Raw genomic sequence first — 23,305 nt, forward strand, 5'->3', positions numbered from 1 at the left:
CTATTACTATCAACTTTACAATACCCACTTTTATGAAAATTAATGGAGTGACAAATGTATACTACCTAGTAGGTGCTCAGTATTTCCTAGTTCCATCGCTCTTAGCCTCAAGCCCTATTCATGCTATGGATAGAATCAGTGGAAGAGGAGGCCAGTTGCATTTGTTCTAGATGAAATACATCAGTTATACCTTTGGAAATAGTTTAGGTACCCATGAAGATAGACACTACAGTAGTCATCTAAAACAATTATTTCTTCCCTCTGATTTAACCCCATGTGGGAAAAAAAAAAAAAAGCTTTCTATGGCCTGAATTAATGGTATAAGTCTTAATGGAAGCTTATTCCTTCCTTAAGAGCCTGTTTCACCAAGAGTTATAGATGTGATTACATCTAAGGTCCTACTTTAAGCCATAGAGAGCCATGGGCCATAAGAGACAAATCTCAATGTGCAGATAAATATCTCAAGTTCCTACTGAACTAGGGTAGACATCTACATTTAAAGAGTTATACTCCGGGATCCCTGGGTGGCACAGCGGTTTAGCGCCTGCCTTTGGCCCAGGGCGCGATCCTGGAGACCCGGGATCGAATCCCATGTCAGGCTCCCGGTGCATGGAGCCTGCTTCTCCCTCTGCCTCTCTCTCTCTCTCTCTCTCTCTCTCTCTCTCTCTCTGTGACTATCATAAATAAATAAAAAATTTTTAAAAAAAAGAGTTATACTCCAACCACTTCTGATACCCACTTGATTCAATCCATTAAATCAAAGGATTCACGCAGGTAAAATATAATCAAGTAATCTTTTTAACCTTTGAAGAGAAAGGACTTCACTTAAAATGCACCAAGGAACAAAATATAAAGGATCCTTTTCTGGTCATTTTTCAAGATACAGGTTCCTATCCAGGCCTCTACCAGTGGATAAACTTAGCACTAATCTACCACTCTTCTCAAGATGCTCTTATAATCATCACAGAAAATCCAACAAAGGCAGAAAAGAACTAGAAGTTCAAGTTCTTCTGAACAGGGGAACAGCCCTGTTATCTGTTGTGTTAGACGAATGAATCTTTCCTGTTCTAGATAATTCATTCAGTTCTATAATCCTATGGTGGTGCCAATTGGGAGTAAGGTAATGTGCTGTGATAAGACAGGAAAAATCAAAATCTTACACCTCAATCGACAATCACTTCATCCTTTCATTCCTTCATTCAAACTGTCTTAGCCAGGAACCCAGATATATTAGATATTTCCATCCCATGACAGGGCTTCCAATCGCATGCACAGCATCTGTCATACCAACTGCAGTGCGTTAGGAGGACTCCCAGAAGAATCTGAAGGCCCCTGACTGAGGTGTGAGGAGGAAGTATTTGAGGTGGGCTATTGAGTGGTGGACGGCATTTCAACAGGTGAAGATAGTATTCTATGGAAAAGGAATGTACAATTGGTACAGAAGTAGAAAACCATGGGGGATCTGGGAGGGGGGACCAGGAAGGTCCGAGACCTATTTATCTGCAAGGGGACTGGGAGGAGATAAAAATGGAAAAATAAGTTGGCATCACATTTAGAGAGCCATGAATACCAGAATAAATAATATGAACTTAACTAAGTAGACCTCGGGGAGCCATTGAAGAATTTGGAGCAGAGGGCTGACATGGCTGGGGTTGTGCTTAAGGCATAAATCTGTCCATGGGATGGGAGATAGATTGGAGGGGACAACTGGAGGTGATCAGAGGGTTTGTCCAATATCCTGGGATAGGAGAGCGAAGAAGTAGCAGACTGAGTGAAAGCAGAGGAGCAGATGCACATTACAACATACATCTGGTATTTTTGTAGTGAAATGGAACAGTTCAAACACATCTCTCCAGATAAAAGACCACACTTATTTTAAATACATGCTGAGAACGAGGGAGTTAATGCAGCAGTTTTTAACCTCTGGAGACAGAATCAACTGCAGTTCGGTCACTTCAATTTGCTCACCACAAACCATCGCCCTCAAAACTCAGGATTTACTAAACATTTCAAACTCTGAGAAGCAGAAGGTTCAATAAAACCACATTGTGCCTGGCGAGTACTCCTTCTTTCGGACTGAGGAAATTTGATCCACTTCTTACTAATTCATTTAAATTTCATTCAAACCGAGATTTTGAAAAACCTCTCTATTGCCCAAAGAAGTCTTAAGAACTTGTTTTTAAGGCCTTCCCACCCCCCTTACAAAAAGGAAATAATAGTTTTCCAACCATCCTTGAACCCTGGAAGTTAGAGATTCGTGATCCTTGGGTTGGAATGGATTCTACAGTAAGAAAAGCACATTTTGCCAAACACCAGTGTGTTGTGTGGCTGAGGACAAGCTTTTGACCCTCAGGAATACTTTCTGAGCACATTTCATGGCGCTGATGCAGCAGCAGGTGTGGGGACAGGGAAGTGGGGAAGAAGTTCATTCTGTTCTGTGACTCCTGTCAGCCATGCTGGTGTCCCCTTCAATGTCAAGAACATAAAAGAGAAATGGCAGTTGAAAAAATAAACATGTTAAAAAGTGCAACTAGAGAAACAATTCACCCTGTCTTGAAGAAGACTTTCCTCTTCCGCCTCCTCCTCCCACTCCATGGCAGTGTTGAAGCAAAGCTCTTCTTCTAGTGACAGCCATCAAGAAGTCGTGAGTTTTCATTGTATATAGAAGAGCTAACAACATCGGGCTTGGATACGCCTCTATTCGAGACCTGATTTTAGAGAACTTAAAATAACTTCCTAGCTGCTTTTAAGTCAAATTGATTTCCCAACGCCAAGTTACATTTTACAGTGATGGTGTACTTTGGTTTGAGTTTCTTTTCTTTTCCTTTCCTTCCCTTGTTTCCCAAAGTGTTTTGTTATTGCTGTTGTGAAGGTCTATTATATGCATTCTTGTTTATTAGCTTTTTGATATCATAACTGGTTTTCTTAGCTTCCTATTAAAGACTAAGCCTAGAAAATGCCCTAGATGTTAAGGAACTTAATTTGTATTTTACTTCAACCCAAATGTTCAGGATTTCAAAGGTAATTTGCAATGACTGTGTCTCAAAAACACGTCCCTTCATGTGAGCGCAGTCTCCACATGTGATGTTACAGTCCAGGTAATACCGTGGGCTGTCATCAGCTCCTACCCCACATTCTCTGAGTGCTGGGAATGTATACAGGAAGAAATAAACAAATATGGCCATTTATGCCCACTGACAATTTTCAAAAGACTGGGATAGAAATAGTAACATATTTTATAAGGCTTTTGGGGCAGCTGTTTCTTTTTATGAATAAATGCAGACTTCGATGTCAGAGATGCTAAACTCTGAAAGGTGGAATGTGAGTGCTAAAGTCATTACAGCCAAGTCTAAATTATGAAACTTGCTAAAAAGCACATGAAAATGAATCGAAGTATTTAATACATTGAAAGGAGCACTAGTCTTATTCAGAGGCTGGTATCTTTAGCACCTCATCAAGAAGACTCTAAGTCCATATTGTACATTTTAGAAATTCATCGATATTATGTTTTATATATGACATCTTTAGTTTTTTCACCTTTTAAAGTAGTCTACTTAAAATTGTATCTACAGAGCAACTGCATCTTAGAATAAGTTGTTTAACTCTTAAAATCTCATTTTTTTTTTTTAAGAAAATTGCCATCCTGGGCAACTCTACTGTTTCCAACTTTGCAGAGAACCTGTACCCTGAATAGTAGAATTCATAGCAAGGGAGAAAGAGCTGTGCTATAAATCTGCAATTTGTGCTTCAGAACACCTAAAATCAAATGAATTAACTTTTTCTCACCTTTTAAAAGCTACACATTTAAAACTAGAATTTCAATCGTATTTCTTCAAGACTTCTTGAACTGGGAACTACAGCACAGACACAAGAAAGTTTTTCATTTCATCATCATGTATTTACCATCAAAATGACTTGCAGGATATTGTCAAAATTCAAAGAAAATGAGGAATCTGGCCTCCACATCTTTACAACCTGATTAAAGCATCAGATGTGTAAATAAGAATGAATTTGCAATCATACAGACAGAGCACAGTTGAGTGTTAGAGCGGGAGTCAATCAGCAGGTAGTGGTGGCAGAAGGATCTGGGCCCTGGAACTCCATTTGAGGGTTGAGAAAATGATTTAAAAACTAACGTAAGTTTTAGCATCTTTGGACTTTATAAATTGACTTATTGGGGCCCCTGCATGGCTCAAGGGTTGAGCATCTGCCTTTGGCTCAGGGCGTGATCTCGGAGTCCCGAGATCAAGTCCCACATTGGGTTCCCTGCAGGGAGCCTGCTTCTCCCTCTGCCTATGTCTCTGCCTCTCTCTCTCTCTCTCTCTCTCTCTCTGTGTCTCTCATGAATAAATAAATAAAATCTTTTAAAAAATAAAAATAAATTGACTTATTATTTAAAAACGGCATTTGATGGTGATATTTCTGTAGACTGAGATAATTTATTCAAGTTAAATCAACAAATTTTGCATGGAATTTCCATTATGTGCACGGTTATGCACTGAATACAAGGGATTTACTGTTGTGTGCCGGTCTCAGTCTTTCAATAACTAATGTCGTGGCTGAACCAACACTTGTGGTTCTTATTATGATTGCAAGACACCCTTCAGCAATAACCATCAAGAAACTTTGAAAAAATAAAGGCTTATTACTTACAGGACCTGGAAATTGCACGGCATAACTGGGACCACACAGCCAAGTCATAGGTAGAGAGTGTGTGAGCGTGGCTGGGGTTCTTTTATGGGGGTCGGGGGTGGGGACCTAGGGTTTTGCAGACTCACTCTTTATTGGTGAATTTAAAACATAAGAGAGGAAATTTAAAGCACAGGAAAAGAAAAAACAACTGTCCAAATGGTTAGTTATCGAAATCAACCAAGATCTCTAAAACAAAGGAGCCTCAGTGGGAGAGAGGTGACCTGGCTCTTTATTTAGTAGTAAGGCTGGCAATGTGTTTATTTGGAATAGCCTTCTTTGAAGCGGATGCCCCTTTGAAGTAGATGCCCTGCCCAGCAAGCAAAGTTTAAGTCAGGCACTTGCATTACCAAAACAAAATTTAAAAAGTTATCAGGACATACACTATAATTACAGAATTTGATCAGATGATTTCTGACCTTGGAGGTTAATATGTTATTTATACCAATAATTCTATAGTACAAGAATGTGAAAAATTCTCTAAAGGAAGAATAAACAAAGCAACGAATATCCACTAACCCTGCAAAGAATTTCATTATAATTATTATATAATTATAGGTATTATAATAATTAGAAATACAATGATTTATTTGCATTTATTAGTAACACATTATTTAAAAGATTCAGGTAGACTGGGGCAACCGGGTGGCTCATTTAGTTAAGTGTCTGACTGGTTCAGGTCATGATCTTGGGGTCCTGGGAATAAAGCCCTGCATCCGGCTCTGGCTCCGTGCTCTGCAGGGAGTCTGCTTCTCCCTCTCCCTCTTCCTCTCCCCCCAGTTCATGCACTCTCTGTCTCTCTCAAATAAAAAAAAAAAAAAAATGAAATCTTTTTAAAAAAAATTTTTAAAAAGATTCAGGTGGATTAATGCTCTGAAAGTATTGATATTAGGTTTATGGAGTTGGGTCTCCATGTTTGCTTGAGGCAAGTTCTGCTCTCTTAAATATAAAAGCATTCTTTGTTCTTAGTATCACCTGCACTACTTCTGCACCAATTACTAACCATTGAAATTCAGGAAACAGTTGCTACAGACCTTGCTGAAGGAATCAGGTATACAGTTGACAGAAACAGCCTCATCATAGTAGGTATGCTCATAGATTTTTTTCCCTAGCTATTTATTCTGGGTTTAAGGTTTCTCCTCGTACCAAAATTTATCAGCCCCTATAAAAAGAATATGCCATAAAGAAGGTACTCGAAATGAAAATAATTTTTATTAACATTTTTTGTATTTAAGCCAACCGCAACTTGTGAAATTTAAGAATTACCATATCAGCAGTGCCAATATAAACTTCATAACCCTAAATTAGTGCCTACAGAGTGCAGAAATGTGTTAATATATACATATTTGTGAAATTTATAAAAGAACAAGTGAGCAGAAAATGAATTTCATAGTCCAGGTCAATGCACACATAGATTAGGCAATTAAACTGTTCTGTAGCACCATTTTATAACTGTTGTAAGTGAAAATTCAGGGACTGAAAGCCCATAAACAATAAAATCCAATCAAAAAGTACCATTAAGATAACTGTGAATGGCTTAAAATAATGACTTTTTAATTACATAAAGATATTAAATAAACAGCATTTAATTAATTATTAGGCACATTGCTAAACTCTAAATTTTCACAAGCTGAATTTAAGTGAACTATCTCTAAAATGTAGTGTAGCTAATCATTTAAATTTCTATCCAGACAGGTGTATCACTATACCCCTAGTTATCTTTTTTTTTTAATTTTTTTTATTTTATTTTACTTATTAATGATAGGCACACAGTGAGAGAGAGAGAGAGGCAGAGACACAGGCAGAGGGAGAAGCAGGCTCCATGCACCGGGAGCCCGATGTGGGATTCGATCCCGGGTCTCCAGGATCACGCCCTGGGCTAAAGGCAGGCGCTAAACTGCTGCACCACCCAGGGATCCCCCCTAGTTATCAAAGTAAACATACTAGTTACTGAGAGTCCCTTTGGAAACACATGTATCCAATCTTATTCACTAATTGTATAACACATTTCAACACTTCCAAAAGCAGTGCCTGGGACTAGCATACAGCATGGCAATTTATTCATGAATTGTTCCTTATATGGATTTTTTTCTCCCAACTATACCTCCAGCTTGTATCCTAGTTTGTCATATCTCACATAGCACAAAGTGCTCCGTAAATGGCAGTGATAAATAAGCTATTAACATTGTTTTAAATAAATTTCTTTTTCTTGCTCTATTGAATGTTCTTCCCCTTTAAAGTGCTAGCTTGAGAATTTTTTCATTTAGCTTTATGTATGTCTTCAAATAAGAAAATTAAACATTGTTTTCATAAATGGCCATGCAACATCAATTCTGAAATATTTTCTTTTCAATTAAAGAATAACCCAGATAAAATTGCTAAATGGTATAGTCATGGCTTGCCTTGGTATTTTAGAAAATATTGGCCACCTGCCTTGGCAGTTATCTGGCCATCACAGTAAGTTTGAAATTGCACAAAAAAAAGGAATATACCAAAAAATAAAAAATAAAAATAAAAAAATAAAATAAAATAAAATAAATAAAAGGAATATACCTCATGATAACCAATTTGTTCCAAAACTTTGAAAATCCTCACCATGAATAATATTAGATGCTACCATTTTTTAAACTACACACTACCATAAAAAATGAACTGTGAGAAGTTTTATTATCTAGATTTACTTTAATATTGAACATGTTTTACATTATCTGAGTTTATGCACCTAAGATACAAGACAGGGTGGGAACTAGGGCAATGAGGTGCTTACTGCATACTCCAAATTTGAGAGGGTGCCAAATAACTCAGTGATCAAGGTATACCATATTTTAAAGCAGTATTCTTTAAGTAAAAATTAAGGCCAAAAATATCAAAAATTTAAATAAAGATCAAAAGAGATCTACATTCTGGCATATTGGTGGACTGTTACCTGTTTGACCATAAGGTGAAGAAAGTAGATGGGGAAAAGGGGATTTGCTGTTTTCTTCTTTGGTTTAAGGGTAAAATGGATCTAAATTAAAACTTAATACCTCCAGGGACACTTGGGTGGTTCAGTCAGTTAAGCTGCTGGACCCTTGGTTTCCGCTCAGGGAGAGGGTCTCTCCCTCTCTAGTAAGTAAGTAAGTAAGTAAGTAAGTAAGTAAGTAAAAAGTAAGTAAGTAAATAAATAAATACATAAATACATAAATACATAAATAATCTGCAAGCAAGCAGATCATGATCTCAGGGTTGTGAGATTCAGGCCTCCTGTCCCTTTGTCCACCCAATGTGGAGCCTGCTTAAGATTCTCTGTCTTCCTCCCCCTCTGCCCTGCTCACTGAAGCACACAGGCTCACTCTCTCTCACTCTCTCTCAAAAACAAGCAAAAAGAACAAAAACAAACAAAACAAAAAACCATATAATACCTGCAGCTCAAAGCATCCTTAGATTAGCAATATTTTAGTCAATCTGGTAACTTTAATGAATAGAAACCCTTATCTCCTATCATTTATATTTATTGTATGTAACTTAAGTGTCATTTTCTTATGACATTTGAATATTTGAATCTATTTGGGGGAGAAGACTTGGTTAGAGATACACATCTGGGAGTTGTCAGATGAGATTACCTAGGGAAGGAGTATTTATGCAGATGTGAAAAGCATCAGAGTCTGAGTTCTGCAGTGTTTCAACTTTGAAAGTAGAGAGAAAAGCAGAGAAAATCAAAAGAGACAGGGGTATTTGAATCTATGAATCTATTTGAAATATTACATCACTTGGAAAGCTGAATGGAAGTTTACAAAGGAATACAGTTGATACTTGAACAACACAAGTTTGAACTTCATAAGTCCACTAACATGCAGATTTCTCTCAATAATACAATACAGTACTGTAAATGCATTATCTCTTCCTTGTGACTTTCTCATTATCATTCTTTTCTCTATTTATTGTAAGAATATAGTATGTAAATACACATACCATACAGCATACATGTTAATTGGGTATGTTATCAATAAGGGTTCTAGTCAACTGTATGCTATTCACAGTTAAGTTTTGAGGTGTCCAAAGTTATACGCAGATTTTCTTTTTTTTTTTTTTTTTTTTTTTTTTTTTTTTTTTTTTATACGCAGATTTTCAACTGTGCAGTGGGTATATACCCCCAGCTCTCACACTGTTCAAGGGTCCACTGTAATTCATAATTTGAATTTTCTATATTTGTGGCATATTTCCCTCATTCAGGCTTACCTTGTTTACTTCTGATTCGGTTATGTAAATACTTTCAGCTGCATAGGAGATTTTTTTTAGTACTTTAGAATGGGGAAATTTTCATAGAAAGCTAAGACAGGAATAGACCATTGTATGGCTATTTCCTATTAGATTTCTACACAACATAACTCATTTCATTTACGTATTGATACAGTCAATTTCATCCTATATAATTCTACATAGAAACATGTAGCAAACTCCTTGGGTTGTCTACACTTGATACTGCTGCCTGACATGTCTCTTATCATTCTCTCTATTCTTAAACTCTTTATTATAACATACCTTCAAATTTACAGAAAAATGTTAAGGATAGAACATTCATATACCCTTTACCCAGAGGAATCAAGTATTATTTTAACCTGTTTGTCTTTGCTATATATTTTTTTCATAACCACTTGAGAATTTGTTGTACATTCCTTTATCCCTAAGTATCTCAGCATTTATTTTATTTTATTTTATTTTATTTTATTTTATTTTATTTTATTTTATTTTATTTTATTTTTTAGGAAAAAAAGAACCTCTCTTGAGCCCAAGTCAGACACTTAATCAACTGAGCCACCCAGGTGCCCCTCAGCATGTGCTTTCTAAGGACAGGAGTCTTCTTTGGCATAACTATAGTTCAATTATCAAATTCAAGAAATACATAAATAGAATTTGACTACCTCATATACATGTCCATATCCAAATTTCATAAATTTTCCTAAAAAAGTAAATTTTGGAAATTTTCTTCTGATCCTGGATCCCATTTAGAGTCATGCAAATGCATTTAGAGTACTATATCTGGTATCCGTTATCCTAAAACAATACTGGAGGCTATCTCTGTCTTTTGCGATGTTGACATTTTTTAAGAATACAGGCTGATTATTTTGTAGAGTATCTTTCAACTTGGATTCTTCTGATGTTTCCTTTTTCTGGGGGTTGGCTGTGCACTTGGAGCAAGAACATAACATAGGCAGTGCTGTGTCCTCAGTGCACTCCACCAGAAGCATGTAACGTCAGCTTCTCCCATTATTGGGCTTGTGAACTTTGATAAGTGAAGGCGGTGACCCCTCTACATTTGTCCACTAAGAAACTATGCAGTTTTCCTTTCCAATTAGTACCTCTATGGGGCGATATTTTTATGCTATAAATTATCCTGTAGTTTTTTAAACTTTCACTGAATAATTTTAGTGTCCATGTATGATTTTGGCCCAAAGCAGTTATCACCACCATAAAAGTTGCAAAGTGGTGGGATGCCTGGATGGTTCAGTCGGTTAAGTGTCCGACTTTTGATTTTTGGCTCAGGTCGTCATCTCAGGGTGATGAGATTGAGCCCCGTGTCAGGCTCTGTGCTTGGTATGGAGTCGGTTTAGGATTCTCTCTTCTCCCTTTCCCTCTGCCCCTCCCCCTGCTTCTGTCTCTCAAGAAAGAAAGAAAGAAAGAAAGAAAGAAAGAAAGAAAGAAAGAAAGAAAGAAAGAAAGAAAGAAAGAAGTTGCAAAATGGTAATTTTCTAACTCTATTAGTTCTCCTACATTATGAGTTGACACTCTACAAGGAAAATCTTTCCCTTCTCATTTATTTACTTACTTGCTTATTTACCATCAGTGTGGATTCCTGGATTCTTCTTTCTGTCAGTGGTTTATAATCAATTCTACCATTATTCATATTGATGCTCACAGATTCCCATATAGTCTCAGAGGGACCCTCTGCAAGCCATCTCTTCTGCCATTTTTAATGACCCCATCATTTCTCCAGCTCTCCCTCCTGTTCCAGCACGACAAGAAGTTGCAGTCTTTCTTGTACTTTGCTCATCCCAGTCCTGGACTTGGTCATTTCACTGAGATGGTCTGGGGTATTTTATAAGAAATTGTGTTTTAAAAACAAAATCTGGGGGCTAGATATGTGACTTGGGTGTTGTTGCTTTTAGCATAGAATAAAATGTGCTCTATCAAGAGCATAATTCAGTGAATTTTGACAAATTTATATACCCCTGGTCAATTTTCAGTCTTTGTTGTTCTTGGTCTATTAGCAGTATTCGATACTGAGGATCTCACCTTCCTCCTAGCAAAATTGTCTTCACTAGGCTTCTGGGAAATGATGATTTTTCCTCAGCCCCACTGAATATCCCTCAGTGTCTTTTGATTTTCTCTGCTTTTCTCTCTATCCCTTTCAAAGTTGAAACGCTGCTGCTTTTCACATCTGCATAAATACTCCTTCCCTAGGTAATCTCATCTGACAACTCCCAGATACGTATCTCCAACCAAGTCTTCTCCCTCAAGCTCTAGGTTTTATATCCACTTATTTCTAGCTAACGTCTCTGCCCAAATTTCCAATAGACATCCAACATGTACACAATTGAAATCCACCCCACACTGGCTTTCCCATCTCAGGGGATGGATGGCAGCTTCATTCTCCCAGTTATCTGGGCAAAAACTTCAAGGCACCCAAAATATGCTCCAGATGCCTCCCTCCACTTTCTGGTCCCTTCACTGGTCCCCCCATGGTCTGAGCAGCCATCATCTCTCGCCTGGATTATTTCAATGGCCTCATAGCAGGTTTCACTACATCAGAGCTCTCTCTTACAATCTGCTGCTCAACACAGGATGACCCTTTTTTAAATGTGTGATCACATCACTCTTTGCTCAAAACTTTGCAGTGGAAGGGCACCTGGGTGGCTTAGCTGGTTAAGCATCTGACTTGAGCTTAGGTCATGATCTTGGGGCCTAGGATAGAGCTCTGAGCTACTGAGCAAGGAGTCTGCTTGTCCCTCTCCCTCTGCCCCTTCCCCCACTCATGCTCTCTCGGTCTCTGTCTCTCTCTCAAATAAATAAATTAAACCTGTAAAAAAAAAAAAAACAAAACTTTGCAGTGGCTCCTTATTTCATTGAGAATAGAGCCCAAGCTGTTACAATGGCCTACCAGGATGCTGTATAATTCTCAAGCCTTCCTTTGCTCTGAGACCTCATCTCTTACTTCTCCCTCTTCCTGTCCTTCCCACTCACATGGAATTCCTGCTGCTCCTCCCACACAGCAGCCTGCCAGCCAGGCTCCCACTCTAAGGGCATTCAAGCCAGTCCCTCTGTAAGGAAGGTATTTCCCCAGATATCTGCGCAGCCAGCTTCCTCATCTCCACCGCTTGATCAAATTGTACCTTCCAATGAGGCCAACCCTGACTATCCAAACACAGAATTCCTGATCCCTCATTTTAGCTTTCCTTGCTTTTCCCCATTGTACTTACCACTTTGTAACACCTTTTTATAAATTACTTCTGTTTTGTTTGTTGGTTATTGCATGTTTCCTTGTGCTGGAACATAAACTTCAAATGCAGGGATCTATTTTGCTCTCTGAAGGATCTAGAACCAAAGGATCTCACTGTACATCTATGTTTTAAATAAGTGAATGAACCACTTTATCCTGAATTTTGACTTGATACATTGATAGAGATGTCTAAGAACACACCAGTAGAATTGAGTCCACATATACCATTTTTAATTTGGATGTGTGTCTAACACCCAACTTCAGTTATTCTCCTCTCTCTGAATAAATATGTTTGCCTCTTTTTACACATGAAATCTATATCCATTTTAAAAATAGGAAGCATTTCAGTCAGGTGGGATTTCCAGAGAACAGTGGGTTTTGCCTGCCCTGAAGTAAGACTTTTCATGCATAATACAGCCTAGGTAACAAACTGCCCATATCCCTTATGGTCCTACATTGCCCACTTTCCTCTGCTTCTCTATCCATTGTGATTCTGAGTTCCCTAGAGTGGAAGAGGTGATGGGAGGAGACATGAAAGAATCCAAAATTTCTTTATATATAAACCATACATTTTCCTAGTAGACTGTTCAATTGACTCTGGATTCAAAAAATGGGTAGCAGATGTCACTTATATGGCCCTGGAGTGATTCATAGAATTTCAGCTGAGGTAAGACATACCTTGATAAGCATTCAAATATGTGCCTGGGGTATTTCTGGACAATTACCATGATGTCAACAGTCAAGTTTTGAAAGACTCATGTGACATGAGTATTAAAATATCTCTACTGACAGGATCAGACTTTCCTGGCCACTAGTAAAAAAGAATATACTCCATTAGAAAGTACACTCTCTCTCTGCTTCTTGTCAGGAAAATCTAGGTCACCTTTGTACTGAGATTTTTGATTCCCTTGCCACTGGTGTTCCTGGGACATTAGAAAACATTTTCCTCATGTCTAAGCTAGCGTTTTCTCAGCCCTTTTAATTCAGAGAGTGTAGGATGAGAACCTGGTTTAAATTTTGGAGGCTTGGTTTTAATATCACAGAAAAAACCATAAATGTTCCTTTCAAATGTATGCAAAAGTATGCGGATTTCACTTACTAAGCATACTAGCACCATTAATAAGAAAATGAAGATTTTAATTTGTGTGTTTCATGTCTTCTAAAATTACATTCAGAAATACCTTGACATTTTAATGAATGTAATATAGAAGAAAGGTTATTTTTGTTCTAAGACAACTTCAAATGTAGAGTTAAATAGACTGTATGTAAGAAAGCACTGAGAGTGTATTTTAAATTTATCTCCCTTATTATACATTGTGTTTTTACATAGTGGAGAAAACAGGGCTTTTTAAATATACAACTTCTGTATTTGATTACCTTCCGCAGATACAACACACTCAGGGGAAATTGGCACTAAAAAAAAGGTGAAAAGACTGTTAAGCTTTCAAAGATACTTCCATGCATCGAGGTTGCTTCGTGGAATTATACCACAGGCCCCTCTCCACCTGCTGGATGAAGACTACCTTGGACAAGCAAGGGTGAGTTAGTTTCCCCTCTCTCAGCTCCTAGGCGGTCAGTGGCCTCAGCTGATAGTACCTGGATTGGAGTCCAGCTTCTGCCACTGCGATGTTCTGTAACTAATCAACACATCTGGACTTTTTCCTCAAATATGAAATAAAGTTAATAGAAGCACCCACCTCATAGGGGTGATGCAGAGATTACATGAGGTGAATCATGCTCACATGTTTCATATATTCATGCCTAGCACATGCTAGCTATTTTTATTCTTATACACGAACAAAACATATTTGCATAGCACTAAGTAAAGCAAAATTTTGGACTGATTGATTACCAGTGAGAGAATGACTAAATCTTTAAACCCATTGAATAATCTCATTGAAATAGCTATGCTGAAATTAACCCAATAATTACCAACTCTGAATTTCACTTTTGTCTACTAATATGGTACATCGTCCTTTTTATCATTTTTATTGTATTTAAACAATTTTCACTAATTTTACAATTATTTTTGCAACTCGATCAAAAGTTGAAATGAACATGTGACAATCCAAAAAAAAAAAAAACAGTTCACAGGTTATCTCTAGCCCAAACTGTCACAGGAGTTTAAATTTTGAGTAAACTGCTATAGTTTAAACAGAAGTCAGAAGTAGTATCTTAGAGTTTACATGCTAAGTAATATTGTGCTATCTATATACTACTAAGAAATATATACTATTAATGTACAGTATTAATAACTAAGCAACAAGTAATATCAGAAGAACAAATTCTCAACTTTTGGCCTAAAAAAGGAAGAAAAAAAATTACTCCTAACAACCCAAGGCCTGAGATTGAGTGAATGTTTCTTTGTTTGTTTATTCATTTGAATGGTTGGTTGGTTGGTTGGCTGGCTGGTTGGTTGACGAAAGAAGAACAAGACTCAGTTCCCAGCGCTGGGGCACCAGTGATAGAGCACTCCTGCTGGGTCCACTCTCCAAGAGAGGTGGCTCTGAGATATAGAAAGAACTCACAAGTCAAGATATCAGAGATCAAGTCTTGATTCTGCTTTAGTATTTGAATTGGATAAAATGGTCACTCCTACTAGATCTCACAGGTGACCTATGATTCCTTCATTTTTCTGATAATGCTGTGAAGGTTTTTGTGTGCTATGACAAGGCCCTTTACTGTAAGACGCAAGGAAGACATTTAAGGACAGGAAGAAGAGAGCGAGCTTGTACTTACTGAAAGCAGTGGCTTTGAGAGGAGAGGAAGGCCAGTCGCAGAAGCCATAGTGAGGATAAAATCAGTGACCACAGCTTTGCATCTGAGAGTTCAAGACCATCTAATTCTAAGCATGGCATATTTTACGAAGAAAAATGGAATAATAAGCCCACGTTAGACAGTAGACCTTTAAATTACCCAACATTTTCACTTGCCCACTCTAGTTTCCTGTCCGTTAGAGTGGTTCATGTCACGTTTCATCCACATTGAGCAGAGTAATGTACCCAGCAATCATCTTGACTTCATTTTTTAAAAATTTGCTGTAAATTCTCCTTAAGTATAGAGTAGTTTGCGATGTAGAGACTTTACTGAACCACAATTATAACAGATACCAAATTTTATGTGTGCTTATTATATACAAACACTGTCCTAAGCACTTCACATATATTACCTCTTTTAATCCTTGCAAAAATCCTCTGAGGTAGATAATATTAGCCATATTTTCTGAGGCAGATAATATTAGCCATATTTTCCAAACAGGAAACTGAGGTACAGAGAGTTAAAGGGATTTGGCTAAGCTCTCACAGCTGACATGTGGCTGACCCTGAACCAGATAGTCTGATTCCAGGACCTGTCCCCTTAACACTGTTGTTATTAGCACGTAGAGCAAAAGATTTGTTTTCCCAGAAACCAGACAGCAATATGCTACTATTTTCAACTTTTCAATTGTTTAATTCACTGTCTCAAAGTAAATGTTTGAGTCTCCGATATGATTCATTGGAGTGCTGTTTCTCGTTGCCTTTTCAGCATATGCTCTCCAAAGTGGGAATGTGGGATTTTGACATTTTCTTATTTGATCGCTTGACAAATGGTAAGTCACCCAAAAGATTTATGTTTCCAAACACTGTTATTCTCTTTCTCTTCTTTTTCCACTTTCCTGAGTCTACAGCCACTCAAGAAGGGCCAGGGCAAAGGAAAATTAATTCAGATGAAAAGGAGGGGCTGAATTTGGCCTTAGAATTCTAAGACCATTTCCTTCTGGCCTTGATGGTCCCAAAGGAATTTGGAAAGCACAGATTAGATTCTTTTCCTCGCAGAATATTTTGGCCACATCCAAATGGAGGAGGTTCATTGTCAGTCAGCAAAAACTAGAAACACTGAAGCTCACCTGAGTAGTCCTGACCTATACAGGGCAAGTGTCTGTTCATTTTTATTGAGTGATCTGGTCTCCTTCAGATATGCTCCACATCATCGGCTGATGACAGAGTGTAAAAGTGTAGGCTGCAGCTGAAAGGGAAAGTAGACATTCCCACTGGTTTCACTTTTAAAATCTCGGTGTCTATAAAGACTTTCCTTAAGAAAAAAATACAATTTGGTTATATATCCATCTACGCATTAAACAAATGCTGATAGGCTTAGGGAGCCAATGAAAGACATTATATCTGATGCTGACTTTCACATGTCCCACCATATACCAGGCTTATACTTTAAGTAATTAAGTGATGGTTTTCTCACCATTCAGTTACTTGGCAAATAACATAGAGTTAAGATATACAGCTCATGGAGCCGAGCTTTACACTGTGGAAAACTAAATTAGACCACATAGGGAAGGATCCCACAATCTTGTATTTCATTTTGCTTGAATTGACTGAGAAGTGGGTACCAGTAATGAATGAAAGTAGCTTTGAGTAAAAAGATCTGTTCCAAAGAGAGTATAATCATGACTCTCACAGGAATATGAAATGAGCATGAGTCAAAGATTTAACTCAGTATAATTAGAGATCCAGTAAGATGCTACAACTAGTTCAAGGGAAAATTCAAATGACACATATATAAACGGTAAGAAATGCTTAAGTGAATTTATTAATAGCTGTAAAACTGGGAAGAGGAAGTCCACCGTATTTTCACCTGAGTGAGTTTGTTTTCATGCTGTGGACAAGAATCACTTGCAATGCTATCAGTTATCTACAACTTTGGGAGTTGTAAAATAGTTCAAAGACAATGGAATCTGCATAAACACAGAATCAGGTGCCCCAGAAAAGTGTGCTTAGGCAATACTTAGTTTTCCACTTAAGACATCCAGTCATCATCTTGGTCCATTTCAAAGTCTTTCATAAATTTTCTAATGCTTTTAAAGTTCAAAATCATTATTCTTTTAGTGAATAATATTTCCTAAATGCTTACTAGTCATTATTGCTTCCATTTTGCATCTCTTTTGGCTTAAGTTCTAAACTAGCTCATGGTCAGATCTCATCTTGGGTGATTTTGCATGGGAAGTATAAGCTTGAACTCTTAAGGAGTATAGTGACTTAGATACCCCTGTAAATGTGAGGATCAATTGGAAGCAATTAAAGCACATTGCAAGTGACCATTAAACTGTGTCTTTAAAAAATACACAGAAACATACACACCAACCAACATGTATACCCTGGTACTACAATAGGTAGACTCAATCTAACTGTTAATGCTTTCATTATCCTTGGTACAGAGAAAGGTCTCACCTAGCTTGTTTCACTTGTACAATATGAGAAAACCTAAGACCAAACCACAGTAATAATATCCTTTATGATTGAAAAAATTCAAATCTAACAGGGCAAATGAGACCTTTCATTACAGAAACTTTAGATCCTTTTGTGAATCTTGATATTTTAATGGTGATAAAAATGAGTTAAGCAGGTGACTATTTTCCTATAGGAAACAGCCTGGTAACACTGTTGTGCCACCTCTTCAACACTCATGGACTCATTCACCATTTCAAGTTAGATATGGTCACCTTGCACAGGTTTTTGGGTAAGTCTTCGTTTCCATATTTCTATCTCTTTTCCCCTGAATAATGGTAGTCTATAATATTCTTTAACATAAAATGACAAGAATGATAGCACAGAAAATGAAGATCTCAAGCTAATCTTAAATTATTTCATCTTAACTTTAAAATATGGTTTACCCATTTTAATTAGTGAAAAAAATATTTAATTGATTATTATGTTTACAGTAGATAAAAACTATATAAAGAAAACCACCAAGAGCATGTAACTGTTAAAGAAATTACTGATCTGCTTACATATCAGCAAAATCCCAGTAATGTATGCCTCAAATAATTCCAATCTGGACATGAATTGTTAAAAATCTTCAATAATCTTCATACACACACACACACACACACACGTATATATATGACAAACTACCATTTACATAGTGCCCACTCTATGCAAGATGCTCTCAATATTTTATTTCTAACTGTTTCAATAACTCTGCAAGTTGGGTGTTGTCACCATTGTTTGGCTCACAGTTACGGAAAAGTAGATAGAGTTTTTGTAAGTTGTTCAAGGTCAACAACGTATAATTGGCAGAGCCTCAGTCTAAGCCCAGGTCTGTCTTATTTGAAAGGCCCCATGTTTCCACTCAACTCTGCTCCATCGCTCTCTATCAAAAACAGCCCCGGTTCTTACTGGACTTTTATGCACATGCTTATTTATCTGTCAAATTCTCTAGGGCACATTTTTCATCACCATATAACTTCCTGCTGTCACTTAGCATACGTCTGGCTTCTGTGATGTGCCCTATGGCTGTGCTTTGAATTTGGAAGCCAACTTGATGCTTCCAGAGTAAAGCAACAGTGACATGAGAGCAACAGCACTAATGACAACCAGGCCTAAATGGTGCTTAAATATGTTGGGACTAAGGACTTGCAAATATTAACACAGTTCATCCTTACAGCAGCTTTTTGAAATTGGAGCTATTGCTATCCCCATTTCATAGAGAAGAAAACTGAGGGAACTTATGCTTAAGTAATTTGCTCAACACAACAAATAAATGATAGTGCCAGAGTTTAAATATAACTGTTTTTAGAAACCATAAAATAATATGTGACACAAAAGAAATTTTTGAAACCAGCTACAGCATGGCTCAGTTGCATAAACACAAATAACCTCAGGCTAATTGAATTTAGATTTCTTGAGCGAAGTAATGGCCACAAATGGGTCAAATAATTTTAATTTGTCTAAAGAAGGAGAACACAGATACTTTGGACATGTGTGTGCCTGCAGAACAATGTAAAGAATGAGAAGATCTGATGACAGAAATGACACCAGAATTCAGAGCTAACAAAATATGGCCACACTTGCAAATCGGTACATTCTATACACACTGAATATATTACATCCTAAGCCATGGCTAATAGCTAAAGCAGGTTAATGGTTTCAGTAATTAGTGAGACAAAATTGCCTTGCTTATGTCTCTGTTCGGTTCCAAGCACACGCTGGTCCTTACATTGGAAGGGCATGAGAGATGCTAGCTTCATCTGAATGAGATAGAAATAAAACCAAGGAGTTCTCCATTGGATCAACACAGTATTTTGAGTTTCTGCCTGAAGAAGTCTCAGATTTGCTTTGGTCAGTCTTTGCTATTCAAGGACTAAACCAATTTTTGGATATCAGGGATCTGATGCTACTAGGGCTCTTTAAAAGGAAACCTCTTTTGTGGCATATTATTCATAAATGGCAGCAAACTTAAATAATTAAACTATAGTGTGAAAGAAAGTTGTCCTTTTTCTACATATTTATTTTTCCTATGAATGAAAGCCTTGATGAACGCCAGAAAGGGCTGATTTATGAAGGTGGTGAGCAATCCCAAGGGCCTCACAAATCCTTTTAGCCTTTATCCCGTCTGCCCTCCCCCTCCTCTTCACTAAAAACAGCCCAGGAGAACTGCCAAGCTTGCAAACCATGTTTATTTTTAAAGGATCCCCAGGCTGCACATTTTGGAGACGCTGATATTTTTAAGCAAAAGGGATCTTCAATAGATCTGAGCTAGTCTGCCCTTCCTGTTTTGGTTTTAGCTGATTGAGTTATCTGTTTGCCTCCTAGTCATGGTTCAAGAAGATTACCACAGCCAAAACCCATACCACAATGCTGTCCATGCAGCCGATGTCACCCAGGCCATGCACTGCTACCTGAAGGAGCCAAAGGTAAAGCAAGACCCAGCTGCCACCTCGGCCATCTGGAAATGCCAAGCAAACCTCCTGCCAAGTCCCAAGTCACCCAACCTATCAGGATAATTGTGTATGGGTCATTCACAATATGAATACAAATTATTTCTATGAAAGTTCCAATATCAGCTCTTGAAGTTATATAATACACCTGAAAGGAGATGTAAATTTCCTGAGGGTTTTCTTTTTTCCTGTAATTTCTGTACTTTTCAAGGCTACATTAGGACAAAAACAACCCTCTCTGTGACAATCTACATCTTAGATAGCTTCCAAAGCCTCAAGCAATTAATTGTTTTGCCTTGGACCTCTGCCACAAATGGTACCAGCAGTGAAACCCTCTGGAAAAAGTCTCCCACCTCATGGTTTATGATTGACAAATAGAATCAAAACTCCTCAAGGCTTAAGTTCCATTTCCTACTAAGCCAACGGCGCATCCTGATTCAGGCCCAAGAAAACTTGTGAACATTAAAGACCTCAGAGCAAGTGTACTCTGATTCAACAAACCAATCCAAAACTAAAAATAATAATAATAATAAATACTCATTACTTGAAATTTAAGCATTTCTTAACCATATAAAACTGAATTGGTTTAACGTACAGAATGTGTTTTCTTACATTTTTTCAAAAAGAAAAAAATAGCCTAGCCCAAGTCTCTGTTTAGTTCAATCACTTTAATATCAGTCACTGAACATACAGATGCCAGACAGGCATTCCCAAGAGAAAACTGGATAGATGCCTCCTCCTGATAAAATATCCCTTTAAACGTTGTCTTTTTTAATTTGCAAATTGTCTGAAAGTTGTAATATATCACACAGTAATAGTTACCATTCTCCCTGCTTGTTTTCATAGCTAACCAAAAAAAAAAAAAAAAAAAAGACAGATTCTTACACATTCCCACATTCCCCCACTATTATGACACATTGAAAAAATATGCAAATTTTGTAATTCAACCCACTCTTGATTCTGTATCAAAGTGGCAATGATAGAGTGGATGGTTGAAATACACAAATGATTTTTTTTAGTGTGTCCATAACTTTGGCTTTAAGATTTTCCTTCATTCACTGCTTTCTCTAGGAGCAAGGCTGACGTCAGGCTCTGCATTGTCCTGCTTACCAGAGAGCAGTCTTGCCAACAGGCAATAATACCACCATACCAAGAAAAAGAAACCAGAGCAGTAGGAAGAGGAGGGTAGTCGAATGAATGATACAGAAACATTTGACTTGTATAATTACTTTCCACACTGTCCTTTTATTCCCCTGCAATTCCATGTGGCTATCACTTCACTGACTGCTGCTTCAAGAGGGTAAAGGTCAGGATGAAAAGCCTGAAAAATATTGTCATAATTCATACCATTTGACTTAGCCAAAACAAATGCTAACCTGTGTGGAGAGACACCAAGCAATCTTCTGATTTGATTTTTTTAACAGCTCGCCAGCTTCCTCACACCTCTGGACATCATGCTTGGACTGCTGGCTGCAGCAGCACATGATGTTGACCATCCAGGAGTGAACCAGCCATTTTTGATCAAAACTAACCACCATCTCGCCAACCTATACCAGGTAAGGGAGCCCAATGTTGAGTCAAGTTCAGCCAATTGGCTTAGGCCCAGTGCCAGAGCCTGTCTCACCTTTAGCGATAGCCTTCCTTCAAGGTCAGCCTCAATGATGACCACAGCCAAAGAGCATGGGTTTGAAATAGGTCCAGGATATTCTCTAAGGAAGATTACATTTGTGTACAAAGGTATCCAAGGAATTCATTTCTCTCCAAAGCAGATTTGAAATTGTGCAAAGTAAAACAGGATCTCTGAGCCTACCCTCTCAGAATCTGAGGATATCCATCTTCCTGGACAACATCTCATATATAATGGCCAGCTGAAGCCAGTCTTTGTAGGACTTCTGTATATGATGGTTCCCAGGTGCAATCTTAATTCAGATTTATGTCTCTAAGACTATTTCTGAACTTGACTGGCCTTTAGGTTGGAGGTATGTTATCAAAGACAATAGGCATATTTTGTTGTTCTAAAATAGTTCAGCAGCATGAGTAGGTTGACCTAGAGACCTTTTATTTCTGATGTTATTTAAGATCGTAAACCTCGTATCATAAATGAATAACTCCCAGAATTTTCAGTGTGGTACTTTGGAGACCTTTGGTTGTCATTCACAAAATCATTGCATACATGGTAGTCATTGATCTCAATTTTAGTAAATCTTTTGAAAAAACACAATGCTATAAAATTCCTCACAGATCTCCATAAAACACCTGCATTATACAAGATGTTACAGCTTGAGGATGCAAGTATCTCCAATAAAGCACAATTAGAACATGAGAAAAAGCCTTTCTCCAGCCAGTTGATTAGTTTTTAGTGTAGGTAGGAACTGGCATTCCAACATTTCTGATCCACCTGGTATGTTTCCAGCACTGGGCTCTGTTGAGCAGCCAGCCAGCACCAGGAGCCAAGACAAATGTAGCCACATTGAGGGGACAAGATGACAAAACTAAGAAAGCCTTTGATGATGAGCTACAAACTAAACAAAGAAAAATAAGAACTACAGCTAAACTTTCTAAAACACCTAAGAAGCTAAATTTAATTCTTGAAAAAAACATAGACATGCATGACTGGACTGAATGCCCTCAGAGAGATTTTCTATTCCTGTCGATTCTGATTTTTTTCAAATGTTTTTATTAGACAAAGGAAATCAGTCAACAAAATTGGCTATTTGATCCATCCCCATATAAAGTAAGTGCTTACATAATTCTAATTTCTTGTCATCAAATAAATCACGTTAGTGAGGTTTAAGAGAGTTTCTGCTGCTACTAACCAATTTGTACATAAAATAAGAATCATAAAAGTGTACTTTGACATATAGTATGTATAAACACATAATGGATTCACATTAAAAAGAAATATGCCAGATGTTAAAAACAAGAAGGTCATTGTAGAATTTCATAAGAATTAAGTATTCATTGCTAATTAACAAAAATTGATTCTCAAAATAAAAACACTCTAGTCTACCTTGTTCAGATATTAGAACTGTTCTCAAAAAAATTGATTCCTTACTCAAACATTTGAAATGCAGTTAATTTTAATAGTTTTTATTTTAATCTCTTTGTTAAAAATAAATATTTCAATATTGTGGTGCTTGGTGGCTCAGTCAGTTGAGCATCTGACATTTGGTTTTGGCTCAGGTCATGATCTCAGGATCATGAGATTGAGCCCTGCATCAGGCTCTGCACACAGCATGAATTTGCTTGAGATTCACTCTCTCTCTCTCCCTCTTTCTTTGCCCCTCCCCCACTTGCAAACACACACTTCTAAAATAATTAAATAAAATCTTTTAAAAAAATAAAAAATAAACATCCCAATATAACCAAATTCTGCAGCCTTTTCAGTACAACATATAGTCTCATATATTTTTAACCAGCAACTATTTATT

At 37.4% G+C, this 23,305-nt stretch overlaps 1 protein-coding gene and 1 long non-coding RNA gene across 6 annotated transcripts in view; one reads left to right on the forward strand and one right to left on the reverse strand.

The window, feature by feature from the left end:
• The window catches only part of LOC144311622 (uncharacterized), an 84,376-nt gene extending 79,676 nt beyond the window's left edge, over window positions 1-4,700 (reverse strand). The window contains exon 1 of the long non-coding RNA XR_013377223.1: window positions 4,654-4,700. This is a non-coding gene — a long non-coding RNA (uncharacterized LOC144311622). The remainder of the gene's footprint in view (window positions 1-4,653) is intronic.
• Window positions 1-23,305, forward strand: part of PDE7B (phosphodiesterase 7B) — a 312,454-nt gene that overhangs the window by 254,638 nt on the left and 34,511 nt on the right. For all 5 annotated transcript variants that reach the window (XM_077894264.1, XM_077894271.1, XM_077894275.1 and 2 more), the window contains 5 exons: window positions 13,553-13,704; window positions 15,692-15,755; window positions 17,579-17,674; window positions 19,750-19,850; window positions 21,299-21,430. In XM_077894264.1, the coding sequence (XP_077750390.1) occupies window positions 13,553-13,704; window positions 15,692-15,755; window positions 17,579-17,674; window positions 19,750-19,850; window positions 21,299-21,430 (545 nt within the window). The remainder of the gene's footprint in view (window positions 1-13,552; window positions 13,705-15,691; window positions 15,756-17,578; window positions 17,675-19,749; window positions 19,851-21,298; window positions 21,431-23,305) is intronic.

This window comes from Canis aureus, chromosome 1 (assembly GCF_053574225.1).
Source record: "Canis aureus isolate CA01 chromosome 1, VMU_Caureus_v.1.0, whole genome shotgun sequence".
In the NCBI taxonomy this organism is placed as follows: Eukaryota; Metazoa; Chordata; class Mammalia; order Carnivora; family Canidae; genus Canis; species Canis aureus.